Source organism: Ptychodera flava, chromosome 10 (assembly GCF_041260155.1).
Source record: "Ptychodera flava strain L36383 chromosome 10, AS_Pfla_20210202, whole genome shotgun sequence".
NCBI lineage: Eukaryota > Metazoa > Hemichordata > Enteropneusta > Ptychoderidae > Ptychodera > Ptychodera flava.
Window position 1 is genome coordinate 12648458 of NC_091937.1, and position 25052 is coordinate 12673509.

General features: G+C 36.7%; 1 protein-coding gene across 1 annotated transcript; it reads left to right on the plus strand.

Moving 5' to 3' along the window:
* The first annotated feature begins 333 nt into the window (after positions 1–333).
* LOC139143007 (sortilin-related receptor-like) lies at positions 334–22738 on the plus strand. The gene is made up of 12 exons (XM_070713197.1): positions 334–369; positions 1120–1159; positions 3765–3875; positions 4538–4648; positions 11600–11707; positions 12378–12485; positions 19413–19529; positions 20648–20767; positions 21169–21273; positions 21650–21763; positions 22365–22417; positions 22688–22738. The coding sequence occupies exons 1-12, from the start codon at positions 334–336 to the stop codon at positions 22736–22738; spliced, it is 1074 nt and encodes a 357-aa protein (XP_070569298.1).
* Positions 22739–25052: the final 2314 nt, after the last annotated feature.

Sequence of the window (25052 nt, forward strand, 5' to 3'; positions counted from 1 at the left end):
AGCACATCGGTGATCATTGGATGGCATGCATCTCTTATCCCTAACAGGAAACTGACCAATCTAGACAGAAACATTTCAGTGAAAATTCAGGCCAACTACACCGCGTTTCAGACAAGAACTTCCCATCCGAGCTTAGCTTAGCTGTGGCTGTGCGTGACCTTGACAACACCTCATTCACCGATAATGGCGGCAGTGAAAACAGTCGACGATGTAGTATGCTCATGTAATTCCGTTCTATTGCAGATCTTACCTTTCTGTTTGGTAACACTCAAACAACTGCTCAATGAAGTTTCTTCTTCTTAAAATGTTTGTAATTGTTGACTGACTTCGAACATGTCGCACTGTTGTTGTGATCAAATGGCCGGCATGGTAGGACACGTCCCTTTGAAGCGTGTTGCGTTCTCTTTCATCACGTGTCATCAAAACGAGATAGAAGTCGGCTACAAATAGACGCTAACAGAAGTGTTAAATAAAACAAAACCCCAAGAAGCCCACGCAATATAATTTGCTGAGCAGAAATATCACAAGAAAGGTGATGTCAAGAATTAAAATCTCATAATTAGGAGAACCAAAATCTCGTAATTACGAGAATCAAAAACTCGTAATTACGAGAATCAAAAACTCGTAATTACGAGTTTTTGATTCTCGTAATTACGAGATTTAAAAACTCGTAATTACGAGAATCAAAAACTCGTAATTACGAGAATCAAAAACTCGTAATTACGAGAATTAAAAACTCGTAATTACGAGATTTTAAAATTCGTAATTACGAGATTTAAAAACTCGTAATTACGAGAATCAAAAACTCGTAATTACGAGAATCAAAAACTCGTAATTACGAGAATCAAAACTCGTAATTACGAGATTTTTTTTTTCTTACGAAAATGGCACGAATACGCTTCCGTAATTTACTGTCTGTTCTGTGCTGTTTTAATTTGTGTCTATGTTTACAACTATTGTCTTACGAATTCTGACCTACTGTCATTGGATTATGGATTGGTATGATTGCGATCATTTTAGACATACCTGTAATACTGGATATATTGAAGGGAAATAGAAAACGTATGGCAACGTCAAGTATGTCTTACAATGTTCTGTGAATTTTTCGTTTCTTTACAGATCAACAGAATCAACAATCTTTCACAAAATTATACTAGCAGTAAGTGGTGTATGTATGTATGTATGTATGTATGTATGTATGTATGTATGTATGTATGTATGTATGTATGTATGTATGTATGTATGTATGTATGTATGTATGTATGTATGTATGTATGTATGTATGTATGTATGTATGTATGTATGTATGTATGTATGTATGTATGTATGTATGTATGTATGTATGTATGTATGTATGTATGTATGTATGTATGTATGTATGTATGTATGTATGTATGTATGTATGTATGTATGTATGTATGTATGTATGTATGAATGTATGTATGTATGTATGTAAATATACGTCCGTGCATGCGCGGTTGGGTGGATGGTTAAGTGGTTGGGTAGGTTGGTTTTGGACGAATAGATGCTTTGATGGATGGATGGATGGATTGGTTTAGGTTGGTGGATGGATGGATGGATGGATAATGAGTGTGTGTGTGTGTGTGTCTGTGTGTGTGTCTATGTGTGTGTGTACATGCGCGCACGTATGCATTCTTACATATGCACGCGATTATGCGTGCGTCGTATGACGTCGAACAGGGGACCTTGTTTGATATAGGCCTAAGCTTGTATATAACCAGATATGAACTGAATATGCCAACGTGTTTTACAACTGGTTCATTAATAGTTGTACTCTTTACAGAACAATGAGATATATGTTATCATTGTATGTAGCAGTTTTTTTCAACTTCGCACAGTACTCTCAGAGTTTAATCACTAATTACAAAACTTTATTTAATATGCAAATGAGCTGTTAATTAACTTGACACTGCTCAATGCTTTATGGAACAATTAGATATCCACCAGATCAACATTTGTAGCACGTTTTATGTAATTTAATGCTGTAATTTTAGAGTAATGTCACTAATTACAAAGTTCATTAAATATACAAATAAACCCTAAATTTACTTGACACTGTTCCATGATTCATAGCACAATTAAATATTTATCGAATCAACATCTGTAGCAAGTTTCATCAAATTTAACGCTGTAATTTTGAAGTTATATACCTAATTACAAAGTTTATTAAATATGCAAATGAACCCTTAATTAACTTTACAATACTAAATGCTTTACAACAAAGTTAGATATCTGTCCTATCAGTATGTGCAGCAGTTTTCATCACATTTGATGCAGTTATTTCGGAGTTATATGACTAATTATAAGACTTCATGAAATATGCAAATGAGCTAATTATTAACTTGACACTACTCAATGCTTTTCAGTACAATTGGATATTTATCAGATCAACATCTGTAGCAAGTTTCATCAAATTTAACGCTGTAATTTTGGAGTTATATCACTAATTACAAAGTTCATTAAATATGCAAATGAACCCTTAATTAACTTAACGCAACTAAATGCTCTACACCACAATTAGATATCTGTCTGATCAGTATCTGCAGCAGATTTCATCACATTTGGTGCAGTTATTTTGGAGTTATCTCACTAATTACAAAACTTCATAAAATATGCAAATGACCTATTTGTTAACTTGACACTGCCAAATGCTTCTCAGTACAATTAGATATTTATCAAAACAATATCTGTACTCAATTTCACTGACCTGGGTGCCGTAATTTCAGAGTTATATACCTAATTACAAAGTTCATTAAATATGCAAATGAACCCTTAATTAATTTCACACTACTAAGTGCTTTACAATACAGTCAGATAAAAATCGGATCAGTATCTGTAGCAGATTTCATCACATTTGGTAAAATTATATCGGAGTTATATGACTAATTACAAACCTTCATAAAATATGCTAATGAGCTATTTATTAACTTGACACTGCTTAATGCTTTTAAGTATAATAAGATATATATCAGATCAATATTTGCTGCAAGTATCATCAAGTTTGGTGCAGGAATTTCAGAGTTATCTCACTAATAACAAAAGTTCATTAAATATGCAAATGAGAAGATAATTGACATGGCACTCACAGTATCATCATAATGTTCGTAGATTGTCATGTGTGAAAAGTTTCATGAAATTTTGTGCAGTATTTCTTGATATATGTCTACACTGTCATTACCGTCTCCATAGGGAAACCATTGTACGGAAAAAAGCAATATTGCATAACTTCATTAATATGCAAGCCACACTAACCAAAATCTAATCAGTTCTTGCAAGTACCACATGGTACCTGTGTACCAAATCTGATTAGAATCCGTTCAGGTGTTTTTGAGTTATCGTGTAAACAGACAGACAGACAGACAGACACACACACACACACACACACGGACAGACAGACAGACATCGCTATGACAATAGCCCACGTGTTTACACACGTGAGCTAAAAAGAGAAGTAGGAATATATCTGAATGCGGGCAGTGACAGCACTTTCGTAGAGCAAATCAATTGTTTAATTTGAAGTATCTCACAGTAATGCAACAGAATGAATCTAGCATAGCAATATTATAACGTTACACTTCTTCGTCATTATGTTTTAGCTGTAAAAATATCTGTTACAACATCAGGCAATTATACAAACGCCTCCAGATAATAGGCAATTTGGGTCGTAAGACGCGAGATTTTTTCTGGAATAGGTCTGATATTGGTCATTTTATTGACTTAACATCTTCATCTCATTTCGACAGGCTGTCCACCAGGTTACTATGAATGCGAGGCTGACGGTTTATGCATGCCCGACGTCATGCAGTGCGATGGAATTCCTGATTGTTCAGACTGGGCTGATGAAATGGACTGCAGTGAGTATTCCACTTTGATGTCTTGCATGAATTATTTTCTTCTATCGATGTATTTTCCAAAACGTTTGTCGATAGTAAACTACCTCTGTCGGTTATCGAAGGGAACGCGGTCTGTCCTTAGTGACCGTTGCTAACCATCATGTAGTTCTTGAAGTTAATCAGACATGGGCGACAGCCTTTACAAAACTGTCAGTGTGATTTTAAATAATACTGTATATGGAGCGCGTTACTGGCCTACAGCGATATGGTCGAGAGCAGTGTAGTCGGGCTTTGTTTCTTTAAGATGTCGAGAGCTGATCTAAGAATAAGTGTACAAATATTATTACACCGGTCGATACTGGTATTTAATCATATGTATCACGTATCACTAATACGACCACTGCAGCTTTCGGCTGCACAATCAGTTGTTCGCAAACGTGAACTATATTATGTTCATCTCTTTAAAAACTTCACCATGAGTGATGAAATGATACATCAGCCGGAAATGTAAAATTGAAAACAGTTGAATTTCAAAGTCAACATCTTCACAATAAGTTAAAGCTGCGTTGCTTAAAATGTGTAGTTGTCAAGAGTTAAGTTTCTCTTGGTGTTCCCTTACCAGAAAGAGCTATTGCGAAGTCATTATGCCTCTTTGTCCGAAATTTCATTTCCTGATTTGGCAGATTGTCCTGTGTTTCACTTTGAGTGTGACGATGGCGATTCTTGTATCCCCGAAGACTTGTGGTGTGACGGAAATCCCGATTGTGAAGATCTAGCCGATGAGCTATACTGCGGTAAGAAAGACAATTTAAAGGTAAAATCTAAATATGCCCATATATGGTCAGAGGGGAGTTCCTTGGTATTCAAAATGCCCATGTGAGGGCGTTTTTTTAAAAAGTGGCCACCCGCTTAAAATCTGTGATTGGTTAGATTTTCTCTGTCCATGGTAACTGTGGCAAAATTGGAACAGGTGACAGTATACCTTTAAGGAATGTTCTTTTGAAATCGGACATTTCTTTAAAAGTTCATGGCATGTTTTATTAATAATTACTTTCGTCTTCTAAATACTGTTGAAATCCTTGAAATCAGTCGATTATTTCCTCCTCGTGTCTTTTCTGATACGATTGAACAGAAATAAACAGACATTTTCATGGTAATAATAGAATGCGTGTACCATGATATTAACTTTTACAGTGATGAAATATATTGATTTTTGTGGGCGTTGTTTTATACCTATTTATTTCCAAAACCGTGCTGCTGTTAGACTGCTCGCCATACTACTTCAGTTGTCACGATGGTTCATGTGCACCTCGTTGGGCAAGGTGCGATGGATATCCATACTGCCCAGACCATTCCGATGAGATGAACTGTCGTAAGTATAATTTATCAACTTTCACGAAATATCTACAAACTATTCTTCTATTCTGTAATTAGGGAGCTTGATATGGATTTGTGTTTTAGTTAACATATTGACCTTAGTCAGCATGGTATTCGGATGATTACACAAGAATGACGAATGAACGGAACTTGGAAGGGAACTTGTGAGCTACGGGGAGTTTACACAAAATTCTCAGGATTGAAAGGACGGAAGAGAGTAACACAAAGCTTTCGTTTGCAAGCTGTTGAGGAAAATGTTTTTGGTGAAATTACTTGTTTTGCAATCAATCTACAACATATGCTGTCGGTTTACAATCATTTTCTGTGAATTTTACTGAAATTGATGTACTTCAAGTCGACGGTATTTGTACATCGTCGCGAGATACCGTCACATGCTTCTGGTTGAACTCTGAGATGGTAACAGGTCTTAGTCTCATCCCAGTTTTAAATATAATGCAGGTGAAGTACAATGTTGACACCCAATAGAACTGTTACTTCAGAGTTCAAGTAGAAATTGATATGGCAATATATGTTTCTAGTTGAACTCAGGACTAACACATCGGGTATCACATTTACAAATGCTATTGCGCTACAATTGTGTTTCAGCTAAATGTACGGACCTACTGTTGTATTTCCTGTTCAAATTCAAATCAAACTACATCACTAATGCTTATTATTATAGCGGTTGCTTATAATAAAAATGACCTAAGGCGTTGAAGAGGGGACATTTATTGCAAACTTCGCAGCTTTTAGTTATAGTACGGCAAAGCGTAACTTGCTGAATTTAAAGCAATATTTGCAAAATGATTCTATCATCCCCAGGTGGGGGAAATCATCAAAAAGTAACAATGGATCATAATAATGATGATGTTAAATTACCAATATGACTTACCTAATATTGAATAGTAATTTCCATTCAAGGTAAAATATTACCTGATCCATCAGAGACATGAGGTAGGGCCTTCGGAAATGGATTAGCGTACCGAGCTAGAATACAAAATCAATCTGGATAAGTCAAAATTGTTAAATCTGAGAGTGATACAGTATTTATGAACCATTCGATGAAAATCACAGATAGGTATGCTCTCACTCAACATTTGAGTGACGGAAGTATCATACTTGGCGACAACATCACCAAATGTGCCATAGAATTTGTTTAGGGACCTCATAGGTCTACTTTCCATCCCTCTCTTCCTGGATTTGATAAATGAACTGTCTTCCTTGAAATTCATCAAATGAATCTCAAGCCCTGTAATATATTAGAAGCAAAGATTATTCATTTACTTTCCTTTCATACAAGAAGCTAATTGATTTATAAAAACTTCTACATCGATGACATCAATGACATCACAATAGTAAACACTTTCACATATGTTTATTACCAAGGTTGCAGTTTCTTATAAGACATTATACGATTTCAAGAAGACGTCAAGTTTCTCATGCGATTCCCATAAGATTGATTTTAACAACCTTTTAAAAACGGCGAAAACAACAGAAGGAAAGCATGCCACTTTTCATTTCACGAGCATTATCAATAGAAAGGACTAGTGTTGCATTATAACTTTGTTTTACAGCTGGTATACAGTTGTCTTTCACATTATGTCCTGCCTTCAGTTTTATCAATTGACAATGATGAACTTCATAAACGTATAAATAATTTGAAAATTTTGTTTTTAAGCCAAATAAATGAAAAGAAAATCGCTATTGAAAGTGTTCGCGCATGATAAATTTCCTTCTCCCCTCTCATCGAATGAAGTATTATCAATAAGTGACAGGGTTGCCATCACGGCTTTCTGAACCAAAATTGCATGAATACGAGTAATCTATTATACGATTTGACACAAAATTATTTCATGTCTATTATGAGCTCCAACATTTCTTATTATTATCTTTTTGCAGCGTGTAGTGCAATACATAATGATAGGTATGAATGCGACAATGGGCTTTGCATAAATTCACGCTTCTTGTGTAATGGATACAATGACTGCCTAGATTGGAGTGATGAAAATCGATGCGGTAGGTAAAGTTGTCAGAGCGAATATTGACACATCAGTTGCTCCTTCACCTTGTTGATGATATCCTTTGTACATTAAATCCCTCAATACATAAAATGTATGTATGTATGTATGTATGTATGTATGTATGTATGTATGTATGTATGTATGTATGTATGTATGTATGTATGTATGTATGTATGTATGTATGTATGTATGTATGTATGTATGTATGTATGTATGTATGTATGTATGTATGTATGTATGTATGTATGTATGTATGTATGTATGTATGTATGTATGTATGTATGTATGTATGTATGTATGTATGTGTCTCTATTTCTCTAACTATGTATGTTCACTTTCAAACTGAAGTAAACAATGCAATGAAAACTGATGGTGCATTTTAACAATCTATTTATGCATCATGCTTTTATTACAAAGTAAACACGTACGTCGAATTCTTTGGTACATCGTTTTTCTACATAAATGCTAAAAGTCGACCGATGCTTAAAGATGTAAAATTCAGGTGGTGTGAACATGAATGTGATGTGAAGCCGTCTTGTTTTACTGTAACTACAAGTCGTTCTTAACATTTATTAAGGCAAAGATAACTATTTATTGTTTCATTACTATTACCCTTATTTGAAACTTGTCGGATATCTCTTGTATATTTGTTGTATTGTTTCCCTGGAAGTTTTAGCGCAATTCCAACTACAGCTATCCTTTTAGATCCAAATGTGAAAACCGATAATGTTAACGAATTTCACGTATTAATTCCTGGGATTTTTCACATGCTTCATCTGTTAACCAAATAGTCTAATAATTGTAAATCTGTACGATTTCCAAAAGCAAGACGGTTTCCTATTTGTTGTATAGTAATGTTTTGCTTATCTTTATGCCATATTTTCATGTCGGTTATATTGCAGAGTGTATATAAGACAACTCCTATTTTATTATTCAATGTCAATCGTTCATGTCTCAAGGTAGAATGTGCCTCTCGGATAGATATGCAGAATCTCAAACTTTAAGTGTTCATTTTCGCCTACCATTTGCGGTGACCCATTTTGAAAATAACGGAGTATTAAATAAAGTTTTCAGCGGTTCATTGATTTGAAAATCGCAAATTTTATCTTATCTCCATGAGGTATAGCAACCTTTTGAAATTTCCGGGAAAAATTGGTAATTCGTTTATCCAATATCAAATTTCACACTGTGACCCTCGATTTTTATTCATGCTTTTTAAAGGGAATGAGTAGTTTTTAAACTAATATTAATACTTCGTTTGCAGATTGTAAGAGTGACAACTTTTTGTGCGATAATGGTCTCTGCCTTCCTAGTGTCGTCGTATGCAATGACCATGAAGATTGCGACGGTGGAGAAGATGAACACTTTTGTGGTAATTTTGAGAAAGAAAGCACCCCGAGCGAGGGGTACATTATTATCTTTCGACTGGTTCACGACATCTACGCACGGGCGAGAGCGATGTCTCGGATGGCGTGAACTGGTCTAAAACCGAGTAGTATACCCAACGCTTGGCTTCAGAAAAATATCCTGAGCATACATGTACCTAGCAACATACTTGGGTTGCTTTTTAATCTTTGTCATCGATTAGGTGTTGTTGGAAAATATTGCTGTTTTAGAGAGAAGCTCGTCGATCATTCCGAGCGCTGATCACATTCTAATCACCCACCATTGTTTCAAAGCTGCAGACGACGCTACACGTATGATCACATGACCGGGCACTTTTCAAAATTTGGCAAAAAATATTCCCTAAGGAAAAACGTTTTTCAAAAATACCCTTTGACGTCCCTTTTGTCGATTCAGTTTTGACTAGTCGTATCTATTTTCTCGTCACATGACATTCTGATTGCAATACACGAGCATTCGCATGCTATAAATTGATATGATATGAGCCCCATAACCCCATCCGCGCAGGCAGGTATACCCTTAATTTCAGTAGAAAGCATTCGCCTATCGGCTCGTGCTATATATTACGCATTATTTTTCCTCTATTTGGTATCTGCCCATCTTTCAGTGAGAATTATTGCTTAAGTTATTCCTGTTACGTCTTAAATGTGATAAACCAAAAAAATCCCATATACTACAAAGTAAACACTCAAATCTAGCTTACGCATTAAACGGCTTAACGGCCTCGATAAGGGTTGTGCAGATCGAGTTTGCAAACCGCAATTAAACTGTTTTTGAGAGGGACCAAACTCCGTACACTGTAGCCGAGGTCCGCAAAGCCGTACCTGTAACAACCATTTACCATTTACCTTGAGGGATATTAGCTAACTTTGTACTTGAAATGGAATTACAGGTGACGGGGATCATTATATGATTGAGTAGTCTTGCTTTAATGGAACAAAATGTGAACCAAATGTGCTCACGTGTTTTACAACAGGTTCAGTACATAGAGTGCTTCACAGAACAATGAGATATCTGTCAGATCATTATATGTAGCAGGTTTCATCAACTTTAGCACAGTACTTTCGGAGTTAAATCACTAATTACAAAACTTCATTTAATATGCAAATGAACTGTTTAATAACTTGATACTTCTCAAAACTTCTTTGGACAGTTAGATATCTATCAGATAAACATCTATGCCACGTTTCGTAAAATTTAATGCGGTAGTTTCGGAGTAATATCACTAAAAAGTCCAGTAAATATACGAATAAACCCTCAATTAATTTGACACTGCTCAGTGCTTCACGCGACAACTAGATATTTATCAGATCAATATCTATAGCAACAGGCCTCACAAAATCTGGTGCTATAACTTCAGAGTTATATCACTAATGACAAACTTCATTAGATATACAAATTGACCCTTAATTGACTTCACACTTCCAAATGCTTCACAACACAGTCAGATACCTTGCCGGACCAGTATCTGCTTGAGATTTAATCAAATTTGGCGCAGTCATTTCGGAGTTATATCACAAATTAAAAATCTTCATTTATTATGCAAATTATCTATTTATTTACTTGACACTGCTCATATATTTATTAGATCAATATCTGTTGTAGGTTTCATCAAATTCAGTGCAGACATGTCAGAGTTATATCACTAATTACAAAGTTTACTAAATATGAAAATGAACCCTCATTTAACTTCAAAGTACTTAATGCTACTCAATATAGTCAGATATCTGTCGGATCAGTATCTGCAGCATATTTTTATCAAATTTATGGCAGTTGTTTTGGAGTTATATCTCTAATAACAAAACTTCATGAAATATGCAAATGACCAATTTATTAACTTGACACTGTCCAATGTTTCTCAGTACAATTAGGTATATATCATATCAATATTTGTTGCAGGTATTATCAAGTTTGGTGTATGAATTTCAAAATTATATCTCTAATTACAAATGTTCATTAAATATGCAAATAAGCAGACAATTGACATGCCACTCACAGTATCATCATAATGTTTTAAGGTTGTTATCTATGAAGAGTTTCATGAAATTCTGTGCAGCATTTCTTGATATATGTCGACACTGTCATTACTGTTTCCATGGGAAACCAGTATATGAAAAAAATGAAATTTCATAACTTCATTAATATGCAAGTCACACTATGAAAAATCTAATCACTTTTTGCCATAAGCATACGATACCTGTCTACCAAATCTGATTTGAATCGGTTCAGGCTTTTTCGAGTCATCGTGTAAACAGACAGACAGACAGACAGACACACACACACACACTAACACACACACTAACACACACACGGACAAACAGAAAGACATCGCTATGACTTTAGCTCACGTGTTTGAACACGTGAGCTAAAAGTCGATCATTTTCCCAGTCGGGGTAGGAAATGTTATACCGCATCTCACAACACAAATTGGCGCTAAAATCATAGCGCTATACAGCATATGGCGCTTGACTGATATGAGAGCCGCTATTTACTATGATTTGATACTGGATACTGAAAATACAAGGCAAGGGTACCAAGTCACACCAAATTAAGATCAAAATAACGTAAACTTCCCAATTATCAAGGAGCATGAGAAGGGAAGTGCCTCACTCAGGAACAGTGCACAGCACTTGAGCAAAGGTTTCATAAACCATTCTAGAATGATGGCAAAACCATGACTACAGTCATAAGGCCAATGTTTACTATAAACGATGTATTACCGTTAGCTGCATAACAAACATGAGTTTCACGGTCTCCTGCCAACATACGATAATGAAAAGTAGCCAGTAAGAACATTGGGAAGTGCATATAGAGGCTTTGATTATGGGGAAACAGTACTAGTTAGCGTTTGCCGATAAAAGTCTACAGCGGAAAAGGTCAAAACTGTAAGGTTAAAACTTTGATATCATAAGCTTATCTAATAACTCACGTATACACTTGCAGGTTGTAAAGAATATGAATTTCAGTGTGACAATGGAAAATGCATAGGATCAGGATGGGTTTGCAATGGTTACGATAACTGTGGAGATGCAAGCGACGAAAAGAACTGCAGTAAGTTAATATTAACTTAGTAGTTTGAAAATGATCATTTCATTTCCAATCTTGTTGTACTTCAGAATGTGACATCCAAGGCCATAATAGCTTCTCTGTAGTTTACGATACTGCACCGCATAACTTTACATGGGAATAAGCTCCAGGAAGAAATAAATACAATATTGTCACTAATAAAAAGGGGGTTAGTCATCGATAACACTTGGTTGAACCTTGCTTGAGGGAGCCTAAATGAAATTGGGGAAATCAGAGTCATTGTACACCCATCTTGAATTTCGTGACTTGTATTATAAAATTTTCTTACTTTATCTCAAGAACGATTTACGGTTTAAGAACTCTCATAGTTTTGATTACTGTTGTCGAGGAACAGCTTCAGCGTTAGATAATAGTGTGCATTGTGTAGAATCAGTTAATCGAAGGATGAAGAACCGCAGTAAATTCCTATATCTCCCTAGGTTTGGATCGAACCGTTACCATTAATACAGGATAGGCAACTTCGATCCCAAATCAGGAGCATCTACTTGTGACTTTGAACAGGAGTGTTCACTTTAAGCCGCGCCCCCTGACTCATTTTCATTGGCGTTTGATGAAACCATTAAGTCAAGAGTTTATTGCAATATTTGAATGTAGACTCCAAAGTGATCACAAGGTTCCCTATTTTATTCTGTAGCGTGCGAAGTGGATGAATTCCGATGTGACGACTTTCGTTGTATAGACGAATATATGGTGTGTGACGGTTACCTTGACTGCAACGACTATACAGATGAAACTGAATGCCGTGAGTTAACTTATAAGTATACTCAATAAGCATTATATACGACGAATTAATAGTCAAAACATGATAGATGGAACGTCCCGTATTTTCAGTGACATTTGCTGGTTTCATTACCACACAGATTGCTCATAATGTTACACAAGGCCATCAGTGTTATCTTTCTTGACCCAGGAAAAGAAATGGAAACGGCAGAAATCAGCAATAGGGTTTCACATTCGTTAATCGTCTTTTTTGAAAGGTCTTTGAAGAAGTGCCGACACCTTATACGTAGTGCGAAATTAACTTACGATACGATGCACAATCATTATCGTTTTTGATCATCAGGAAACTGAGAAACTCTGTTAGTTCAATTGCGAGTCGACAACATTCTAAGTGCAATTAAACATACCCGATCTAAATTACCTAGAGATGATGTAGTTGTTTGCATGTAATGGATCCTTGTTCTTCTTTACGTGCATGTGCTAGTAACGTAGATCTTTACATCAAATCCATGGCAATGAAAGCATACGTTTCTTCTGCATCAACTTGTAAAACTAACAATTTCTGTCATATAATAGACTTAATTTGTTTTGTTCATCTCAATAATATACATTTGTTACCTAATCAGATACATATTTTTTTAGCCTGTGATTGGCCTTACGACTTTAGATGTGACAATGGACAATGTATTAGGTATTATTATGAGTGTGATGGCTATACACACTGTGTCGATGGAAGTGACGAAAAAAACTGCAGTAAGTATAGCGCGAGAAATGTTTTTACAAACCGCACGGTTCTTCATTCTTTCGACATATGGCGAATCAGTCGTAATAATAGATTATTAATGTTCCGTGATAAAGGGGTTGCCGGAGAAAATTTTCAATTTCATCTCTACGACGTTGCTTCGTAAGCCACTCGACTCACTCGTAAGGAAACTAGACTGGTGTGAATACAAGAGGTTTTTTCCGTGCACACTGTATACTTTAGGCTAATGTTTCAGCGCAAACATAAGGAGTCAGAATTACTGACCCAACAATTCCTTTGTGGCCACATCACTTACCAATTATGTGTCAAGTATGTATGAGCATAAGTCGAGGTAAATAATTGTGAAATACTGGTATATCAACTTAGTTATTCAGTATCCGGCTGAGAGAGATCTATAAACTAACAGACAGCCTACTTTTCCTACACAGGACAAAGCCAGTTCGCCTACAATACACTATGGACTACAAGCCGAACTTGTAATTTTCTAAATTTGATAGATTACTATCACACTGAAAAAACATAAGTAACTTATTCAGACTCACTCGTCACATACAATAAATTATTTTCGTTCAATGTTGATGTTTTACTCTCATGTAGTCACTGTTTTGACCTTGTCTGAAAAATGAATTATTGAATAAACACGGGATATTAATTCACACATTTTTAAATATGAAAAGGCAGCATCTTTCAGTCAATTATTGCGTAGCCGAGCTATGTTTTAAGTAGGGGTAATATGACCAATTAAATCTAAATATCCATATTTACCCTCTTGTCACATCAGATCTCTTGGTTCGAAAAAACAGTTGTGAAATGTTATACATTTTCGACGGAATGTCTGAAATGTTATACAATAATAACTTGTCCGGCAATTTCAGACAGCTGGCATATTTTAAATCTTCATTGATGTTGATGCCATGCAAAAACCATTTCCAAATAGATATGATTATGAAAAGTTGTCACAATATAAAAATATCTCGATCAATAGATAAGATATATAATAGGTAAATGATATGGCCACCAGGGCATTGTCGGGTCAGCAATTCTGACTCCTTATGTTTGCGCTGAAATATTAGTCTAAAGTATTCCGTGCGCACGGAATAACACATCATGCGCACAGAAAAACATCTCATGCGCACGGAATAACACATCATGCGCACGAGAAAGTATCACGTGCCAACGTGCACGGAATAACATCTCGTGCCCACGGAAAACACCTCGTGCGCACGGAAAAAAACATCTCAAGCGCACGGAATAACACATGATGCGCACGAAAAAGTATCTCATGCCCACGGAATAACATCTTGTGCCCACGGAAAAACACCTCGTGCGCACGGAAAAAAAACATCTCTTGCGCACGGAATAACACATGATGCGCACGAAAAAGTATCTCATGCGCACGGAAAAACATCTCATGCGCACGGAATAACACATCATGCGCACGAGAAAGTATCACGTGCCAACGTGCACGGAATAACATCTCGTGCCCACGGAAAACACCTCGTGCGCATGAAAAAACACATCTCGTGCGCACGGAAAAACATCTCTTGCGCATGAAAAAAACTCATCTCGTGCGCACTGAATAACATCTAGTGCGCACGGAAAAACATCTCGCCCGCACGGAAAAAATCTCGTGCGCACGAGATAAATTATATGTTTTTGCTTTACACAATGTCCCTTACGGGCTTTCATACCTAGCAGAAAAGCTATTGCAAACGAATATTGCATAAAACATTGCCCGTAGCAAACTGTACTGGACTAGGTTGCAATCGTTATGGTGAATTGAAATTAGCAACTTATTCACGTTAATGTTATTGTTTCCACGATAGCATGCGATGAAGACTATTCATATCTGTGTGACAATGGAGTTTGTATTCAACGAAGTTTTGTCTGTGATGGTGACAATGATTGTATCGACTGGAGTGACGAGAAATATTGTGGTAAGTGTGTGTTTGTGTGTGTGTGCTCTCGCGCGCGAAAGAGAGGGCGACTGCATGAAAGCCTGTAATTATCACCGATTATTGCCTTAACTCTAGTTGATTTGTGCATATGCAGATTGATACAGTCAAGAGGTCATTCTTACATTCAGCAAGCCTTTATTCACATGAACTCATGTGAATTCACGTATATTATTTTTAATACAGGCAAAACATTGTGAATTGATCTGTATTATTGCAGAGAGAGAGAGAGAGAGAGAGAGAGAGAGAGAGAGAGAGAGAGAGAGAATTAGTTTTCAAATCATTGTGATGTAATTTTAAATCGAAGTAATCGTAGTTGAACTACATATTAACCGTACTGTTAAATGAAATCTGCTTGTTCATAAATATTAAATGATGTCAGACACACAGCAGAACGAATTGACAACTGTTCGACATTTTTAGTATTTGAATGTACTTTGATCTCTAGATTGCACAATGCCGGGAAGTTATTGGTGCGGTGGACTATGTATACCAGAAGCTTTGGTGTGTGATGGCTACATTAATTGTAACCACGACGAAATGTACTGCGGTAGGGAATAATTAATAATTCAAATTTAGGTTAAAAGGAGCTAGTGAAGAAATTAGTAGAGCGATCGTTTCATCGGAAAGTCATGTGTTATATGTTGATAATCAAATTGACGAATGTAAATAGGACATTCAGATAATTTTAGGTACATAGTTTGCCCAATTTGGTTTGTCCAACGGCAGTAAGCATCAAAATACTATCTGAAGAAGACTGGCCTAATCTTCACTTTGAAAACTGTCAGTTTGCAAAGAGAGAGATTCCCTGAATTAATGAAGCAACTTTACCCTCTAGGATTATGGTGATGTGTACAATTGTTCAGTGTGGCCAAGTTTTCTCCAGTCTAGCCTAATATTGTACGTACAGTTTGTACATGGTTTTCGAAGAATTGTCGTATACTTGTGTAAGAATGCGGCTAGTTTTCAATCGGGTTCGAACACACAACATACGGCATCATTGAGAACTTGGATTTTATAATCGTTTTGTCCTTTTGTACGTGTTTGATAATTAGGTGCGAACTGTAAAGGCTTTGAGTGCGAAGGTGGAAATTGTATAGAAGAACGTTTTCAATGCAACGATCAGTTTAATTGCTACAATTATTATCCCTATAATTATGAAGATAGGAGTGACGAACAATGGTGTTGTAAGTCGAACTGCATACTTCTTCCTTTCTCATCGGGCTGCATGCTAATGATGGCATACTGATTCTTAGAAATTCCATAAGCCAGCGAGCTTAAAAACTACACATTGGCATTCGGATTGCATATATACATATTTGAAAATTAAATGATACGACTACTCAAGACATCGTACGATTATCTTCTTTGAAAGTGCTGCCTTTCTAGGAAATTAGAAACGCAAGGTGAATATCAAATGCCCACTGCGTATCTAAATTATTTTAATACTCTCGCAAAACTCCGCAAGAGGCATCAGGTTGAATTATATCGTCCTCGCAAAATGTGGGACCATTAATGTCGTTTTTTTTCAACTTCCCTTCGTCGGTACTGGACTTTAAAACGTTCAGTACAGAAGCTCCCTCAGTCTGATAAAAAGCCCTCAGTTTAATCCATATGTATATTAGTCGCCAAAACACGTGTGACGTCGATTGAATTCACGTCTTGTAAAAACATCCTGCTGAAATTCGACAGGAAGATAACAACAATGTCGTAATAATGCAAATACATGATGCATGGAAACCAAAGGTAACTAAGGTAGTTCGCGCCTCGAAATTAAAAGATTTGAACCTGCATCGGCCCAAACTTTCCTCAAGGAAACTTTAAACCGTTCTCATGGGAAACATTATCAAGAGTAAAAATAAGGGGTCGGCGTGCAAAATTCGGTACCAGAGAAACAAATTACCCAATATTTACCGACACGTCAAAACTCCAATCTCTGTGTTAACTCTATGGGGAAATCAATTTTATTCATTTGTACAAAAATAAGCCAGTAAAAACGTTATTTACTCCCTGAGCTTCCAAACGATCCCTTAGAACTGGTAGACCAAACAGGTATTAAAAAGTTTTAGAGTCTATATATTTGTCCCCAAGGCTCATTCTACCTTAACCAAAAACGGCATTTTGCTACTCAATCGTGGTTTTTTCTGTGTTACTGGCAAATTCTTAGTTCCCTGTGATTCGCCTAATGAATACCAATGCACTAACGGAGTCTGCATCGAAGACTATCGTGTTTGTGATGTTTACAACGACTGTGGTGATTGGAGTGACGAAGCACGGGGTGGAAACAATTGTTGTAAGTTTAAAAGATGTCGTATACGATATATTTGAGGTTTTATAGTTGCAGACTCTTCAATTTATTTGTTTTGTGAAAATTGATGTTCCATAGTTTAAGTCACGATAGATTGATTATAGATAATTTTCAAAGTGGTGATATTGTTATCACTTGAAAAACTTCGTCGTACTATCCCAATGTCTAAGAAGGACCCTAAGGTAGTATTTTTTTAATATTTACAAACAACGTATTTTAAATCTAGAGACGATATTATTTCTCAAAAATGACAAAGTCAGTATTCCTCATTTTTATCTCGTTCAAACTCTGAACCAAAGTGTTATTCACATCCATTTGCAAATGTCGATAGAGGTCGAGGAAAAGTAATAAATTTTCAAGCGACACTCGATGATATCCTTGATGAAGATTTATTGGGCGGATCGTACCCAATCACTCATCCCTTGAAGGGTAATTGAATCAACCTCATGACCCTTGTAGCAGCCTTTGGATAAGTACCTAGTCATCGCATTATGTAGAACGTGACTGGTACTACCCATAAATATGGTTATCCTTTGACATATACTCAATTCTTTTCAACAGCATGTGAATTTCGCTGTGCAAATGGAGCCTGCATTCGGTCTTACGCCGTATGTAACACTTATAACGATTGTGGTGACTGGAGCGATGAAGCGAAAGGCGGAAACACCTGCAGTAAGTCACTGAAGCCACTGACTCTCATAACCCTTTGAGCGCCAAAGTCAATTTTTGTCACCTTAAGAAAACATACTCCAGTCATTTTTTTCACATTTTTGTCAAAATTTTGGTAACAAACTGTAGCTAATAAAATGTGATGTCCATTTGGTCCAAAATTATAAAAAAATTACAGAAAAATTCATAAACATTGGTACAAATGTTGCACTAAAATTTTGGTAGCAACATTAACAGCACTCAAAGGGTTAAAGTTTATCCTTTTCGTAACTATGACACAATCGATCAGTTTACAATCTTGGAAATATACGCAGATCACGAGTAAAATGCCGGGATGCAAATTTTGTTGCTTGAAATTGAAATTAGAAAGTTTGATGCGTTGCAGGATGTTGGTAGGGGTTTGTATCCTTTCGATAATTATGTTAAGGATTATAATGTTATTCTTTCAAAATCAAATTTCAAAAAAATATGTGTATATAACACATAGAAAAATGATTTTTAGTTCAAGATTATAAGGTCACACATCACTCTTAAGAGTCATCAAAAACAGGCTTTAATTAAAAAGATTATTGGAGTATTATCTGGTACATGAATGTGCATAAACACAAAAATGGCGTAAAATTAAACAATTCACGAGAAAAAACTAGTAGAAAGACATAACTGAATGAATTTTGTTTCTTGGTTGCTTTTATTTGACAAAAATAAATTCATATACAGGAAAAAATACCTATATGAAACAAAAATCATTGTACTTGGATAATAAAATACTGTGCCCCAAGAAAAGCAATGAATCGGATTCAATGATGCAATACTGTTCTATCACATCGTCAAAAACAATTTACAATCAACGGTAAAGAAAACGGTCGGACACCTACACCTATTAATTTATACATGCGAGCACAAACCGCACAAAAGTACGACGATAAATAATTTGGAACATTTCGCGCGTCGTAAAACTGACCATGGGAGAACTACGAAAACGTACAAAAAACTACTGATCGCGCTTTGCTTCACTTGGGAATGATGTACATGTTAATCATGATTATTTGCAGTTCGTCCTCTCAGAATCGGAAACGGTTATGAAGCGTCGGATTCTAAAATTCGCCTTCAGAAATCACCGCATCTCTTTCGAGTTTACTGTTTCTGTGCCTAATTACAATATCGACCATTGCTATAAAATAATTTCAAACCAAGTATTTTCGTTTCGTTTTACAATGGACTTTGCATATTCTGTTTATTTATATTCTATCACAGACTACGAAAACTGTACCGATGGATTTCAGTGTGAAAGCGGGCAGTGTTTAAGCTGGAATCCTGAATGCGACGGCTACTGGGACTGTTATGACCGAGGCGATGAAATGAATTGTGAAAGTAAGACAGTCAGTTAAATCAGCATGAAAAATTTATGCTCTAAATTAACGCCTGACGTTTGATGACAGCTATTATTGAGATAGAATGACTCAGAGTATTTTAAACTGTTGTTTCTTTCTTGGATATATAATATTTGTGACAGTGTTTGTGATTTGTTTGCAAATATTCAACTGCAGACTCTAGAAAGCCACCAATCTGACGGCACCAATTTTCTTGCTCAATGCAGACAAAGCTTTCAACAGATGTGGTATCTAGACACCACTGACTTTCCGACGACATAGTTTCGACTTTTCTTTACATTTTCAACGCAGTGACAAAGTTGTCAAAGTGACCGTCTCTATGACTGGAAGTGCGCTCAGCTGAGCGAGTGGCCTTTGACCGCTGCCGCTGCACTTGCTATTATTGTTTTCCATACTTAGGTCTAAGCGGGTAATAGTTTCAACATTTGGGCTACATCTATTGATAGGCTCACACTGAGGCCTGGAGCTGCCTTCGTGCTTGACTCAGCGCGAAAACATGGCTTTCCAAAACCAGGGCCGACTCAGAGACGACCCAAACTCTGTAGTGTGAACGGAGAGAGTCCAAATTTAGTCCGTATCGTCCGAAACCTGACGGGTTTGTGCAAAAGATACCTCTCTTTGTTCAACATGATGGATTTCGAGAGCCATAGTAGTAATCTCTTAACATATGGAATGTGAACAATAATATTTAGCAGATTCAACGTCAAAAACGACAGACGGCGGCGCCTATATTTAAGCAAATCTCCGCCGATGGCATCAAAAGAAAAATTTTACTCGGTTTATTTACATCGTGTTATTACTTCAGGACCAGAATAGACGAAAAAATATAAAATTTTCCCGCGAAGAGAGAAGGTTAGGATTTTTGTCAGTACTGCAAACCGTGCGTGCGTTTGATGGTTCGTTATCGCCTCAATATGCTCAACGTTCGAGTATTTAAATCATCAGTAACAAGGATCGGCATAAATTAGCCTGAACGTACACATGTGTACTATGAACAGATAATAGTTGCGTCTACATTTGATTTAGCAACAATATGTTGATAAGTTAGGGGTACATATGCCTCATTGCTGACAGCTTTTCAGCCATCTTTTCTTGCAGATTGTAACGCCACATACGGGAGGTTCGAATGTGACAATGGTATATGCATCCGTGACTGGTCTGTATGCGATGGATGGTTTGACTGTGGAGACGATAGCATATCAGACGAGTATGGCTGTGGTAAATAATAATTTATGTTTAAGAGATAAGCTTTTCATCAACTGATAAAGTGTTTGTTGGGAATGTGTTTTCAATAGGATTTACAGGATATTGTGATGTGTACGGTGTGTGTAGATTCCATATCGGGACTTCATTGTAGCTTAATATCCAGTTTTGCTAATTAGGACGCTTGGATTGTGTGTTATAATTATATGGTAAGATTGGGCAAAAGAAGACGTACAAACTCGACCTATCACCATGGAATTTTCGTCTATTGCTTTTAATTTGTATCACCACTCTCGTCAATCTCATTTAAAATGTGAAGTAATTGATTCAGTTCAGCAAGCATGTTCACCACAAGGACTTACAACAAAGACATTGTCTGACCGACTAGAATGAGTGTACTTGTTGTATTTTCTCAGACTGTAGAGGGAAGTTCCAGTGTGAAAATGGTGTTTGTATTCGCAAAGAATACGTTTGTGATGGATTCGACAACTGCAGAGATAACACTGATGAACTCCACTGCAGTGAGTAACCTTTCCAAATTTTAAGTCTGACTGACCTGTTCCATTGTTTGAAAGAACTTGCGTATTTTAAACCGTCTTTATTGCCAATGAATGTTATCAATGTTAGCTTTCGAAAATTCTTGGAAACTGCGACTTATTTTCTACCAAGAATCACACTCTTGTTTATTTGAAGAGGGAAACTAAAGGTGTTTAGCAAAACCAAATCGAGAGTTAACATCTTGATCTATGTGTCATCGAAACGCCATCGAATTGTGTCCAGAAATAATGCTTGCAATTAAATGCAAAATCTGATGAGACAATGTCGCCAAATTAACCACACATTACATTGTATGATTTCCACGATCCTTACGGTTCCCAATATCTTTGTCTGTTTCAGAATGTACCGAGGGTAGTTTCGAGTGCGATAACGGTTTTTGTGTTCCACCTCAAGCAGTTTGTGACAACTACGATCATTGTGGAGATGCAAGCGATGAATTTAATTGTGAATTCAGTATGTATATCCACTGTAAATTTTGCCTACACTGCTACACACGTGAATTGGCTGAAAGCTGATATTGACCTTTAAAATAGACTAAACTTATTAGATAAGTGATTTTGACAGACTTAAATGCTTATCCTCATCAGGATGACTGCTTCCCCACACATATATTAACATTATAATCTCGCTCATTCATGACGTAGTTCTTTAATTATTTAATTGCTTTGAACAATATGGAGTTTTGTCGAAGAAAATCGAGCAAGTTTGAAAATTCTCGAAGCGCTTCTTTCCATATTAGATACATCTTACGGTATTAATTAAACTCAATTTTTTGAATGGCAACAGTAGAAAAATGGGTTGTTTTAGAATTCAGTGATTGGGTGATTTAAAGAAGAATCTTTGGAAATTATGTTTCATTGCGGAATTCGTCTGATTTTTAGATGAAAATGTACCCGAATCAGCAAAAACTGAAAAAATAAACTTGAATTAGTATTCTCTTCATTCCTATCTCTTGGCATATCTAATGCAAGCCTATTACGTTTCGTACCTTTAATAATGTAACCTCTGAAATATGAACACTTCAATATTTCCTACCTTTATTTCTTCCTTGAAGCTTGCAATGCTACCTCTTTCCGGTGCGACAATGGATTGTGTGTTCCTGGTCAAGTAAGATGTGATGGGTATAAGGACTGTTCTGATTACAGTGATGAAATTGGTTGCAGTAAGTATGCCTCCAAATGAAATTTCCAAGTGACTGATGTGTTACATATTTGAACAGTTATACAACAATGATTTTCATGCTCAAGGAAGGCAGTGTTGCAGTCATGAAATAGTCTTGAATCATGAAGCAAAGTGAGGCGCTATCGAGCACGATGATTTCGAATACACAGCCGTTAATAACACAGATCTGTGCATTCTTATCTTTTGCATTATCAGAATGTGACGCAGAGAGACAGTTCCTGTGCAAGAATGGAGTTTGCACCGTAACGGATAACGATCGTTGTGACAACTATGGATGGGGTTGGTTGCATTGTCCAGATTTAAGTGATAAAGTCGGCTGTGACGATGGTAGGTGTAGCCAGCTGCCTGTGTCTCAATTACTAAATTAAAATACCCCTTTTGATCGACAAGGAAAAACAGAGTGAAAACGAATCAACATCATTAATTTTATGCATTTGTGCCTGAAAACATTGGTTTATGGATCCGAGAATTAAAAGTGAGATATTTTCCCCTCACCCGGAAAAGCAAACGGTTCACTGCCGTGAACGGCTCAACACCAATATATTCAAGTAATAATATTTGTTTTATTTTTAGGCCAGCGTGACCTCGTAGCGTCTCAACTCTTTGTTTTAACACAACTCTTTTGGACTCTACTTGCGTAGGAGGCGGTCCTTTGCAAGCTCCATGTTGACTTATGCCGTTTGATGTGTCCTAGAGTATATGTCGACTATTATTGCCAGATGTGGCACACTGAAGTGTTTCTATTCGTGCTAAACTTCGGCTTTAACTTAGTCCCGCCTACCTTTGCATATTCTAGGAATGATTTACCATCAGACCCACTTATATTTATACATTCCGCCACTCCTGAGATATGGCACAGTTTGAAACTCATGTTGAGCCTTTCGAGTAAGACACAGCTCATTAGCGCAAAAGCTTGCGAGAAAGAGTTCTCAGAAAGAAGATTAGTCAGATCACTTAAGAAGTTCTATACTAGATATGGAGAATGATGTCTCAGTGGTATAAATATTGACGCGTCTGTTTCCCAAATGACGAGTGACCCCATTTCTGACTTAGTTTACAACAGCAGTTTTTTATGGTTTTTGCTGAATTACATTATGTAACTTAGGTCCAATCTTGACGGGTATAACATGCTCAAGGGCACGCTTACCCATTCCGGACACCTAACACCCCTACTAAACAATGGTTCAAGATGACCTGTTATAGTTTTAGTCATTTGCGGTTTGTTTCTTGGACCTGGTGTATTGTTCATTTTCCTTGAATGATACTGATTATTGAACCTGTTATGATGCCATGTGGAGGTTGCCAGAAAATACAATGATGTCGATTTGTGGAAAAAGGTCCAATGATATCTTTCTCTTGACTCTGCCTACTTTAGCCCCACCCTGTAAACTTTCTTAAAATCGTCATTGGCGGAGTTAGTGACTTGTCGTTCACTTGACATTCCCCGTAATCGAGTAGCCACTGTCTAGTGACAATTTCCCTGCCCGGCGTCTATCATCTGCCAACGTCATCACCGTTGATTGGCCGCGTCAATGGCTGTACGGTGTTTGGAGAACCAGGCACCATGCGCGACAGGTTCGCAGAATTTTGCAGCATGGTGGCTTTTACGAAACCATCATCGTATCAAATAATAAAGGCCATCTCCCAAAACAAAAACAAAAAACAAAAATACAAAAAAAACCAAAAACCTTGAAATTTGAGTCAATTTGCAGTGAACAGTCACCGCGGGTAGCAGGAAGCAAGAATTTTGGCATTGTATGTTGCATAGTGATGTGATAGAACTTAACGAAAGGTTCCCAATGATCCATACTTCTCACACAATAGTAGAGCTTATGATGACGTTTGCTGATATACATTGCGGTCCGGCATAAATGTCCCAGTCGGCTTGAACAGTCCAGGTCATTTCCAAAATTGGCGAGTCACTATGATAATTTATTCCGACTTTTATCCAGTCATCGACCAGATTACGTCATTAAGTACATTTACGCAAGGTCACAATTACACGCTAAGTGTGATCGGCAGTTTTCGCCGCTTATTAAGTCCCTGTCTTATCAATTTCGACAAATTTCGACTGTCAACATAATCCATGTATTGTGCAAAAGATCTGGTTAACAACGAGTCCGATAAGTGAAAAAAATATTCGAAATATTTACAATTCATTTCTATCCCAGTTTATCGATTTCTCTTAAGCACCGAGATTCATTGTGTAGATACTCTTCATCTCTATCAGCAGTACCGTTTTCAAGATTATTTGTTTATGTACGCATATGGCATTTTGCAAGGAGTAAAAGCGATGTCAGAGCTTTCTGAGCGAGGCTAAAATGATACACGATTTTGAAAATGTGTTGACAGAGTGGCCACACAACTGTTCGATATTATGACAGAATACTGCGCGATTAATTGTTATTTGAACAAACGACATCCGTATTCCCTTGAAATGTGTAACGCCAAGTGTTTGGCAAAACACCTCCTTCACAACTGACGATATTTTTGATACGGATCTACGATAATACAAGATACGGAAAAAGTTGTGTTTATATGGTGCAGCGGGGATATATAT

Excerpts from the sequence above, each read along its gene's own strand:
- LOC139143007 (XM_070713197.1), top strand. The coding sequence starts at position 334 with ATGTCGCACTGTTGTTGTGATCAAATGGCCGGCATG. Across the intron at positions 3,876-4,537 it reads GGCTGATGAAATGGACTGCA|ATTGTCCTGTGTTTCACTTT; the intron begins GTGAGTATTCCA and ends CTGATTTGGCAG. Across the intron at positions 12,486-19,412 it reads TACAGATGAAACTGAATGCC|ACTACGAAAACTGTACCGAT; the intron begins GTGAGTTAACTT and ends ATTCTATCACAG.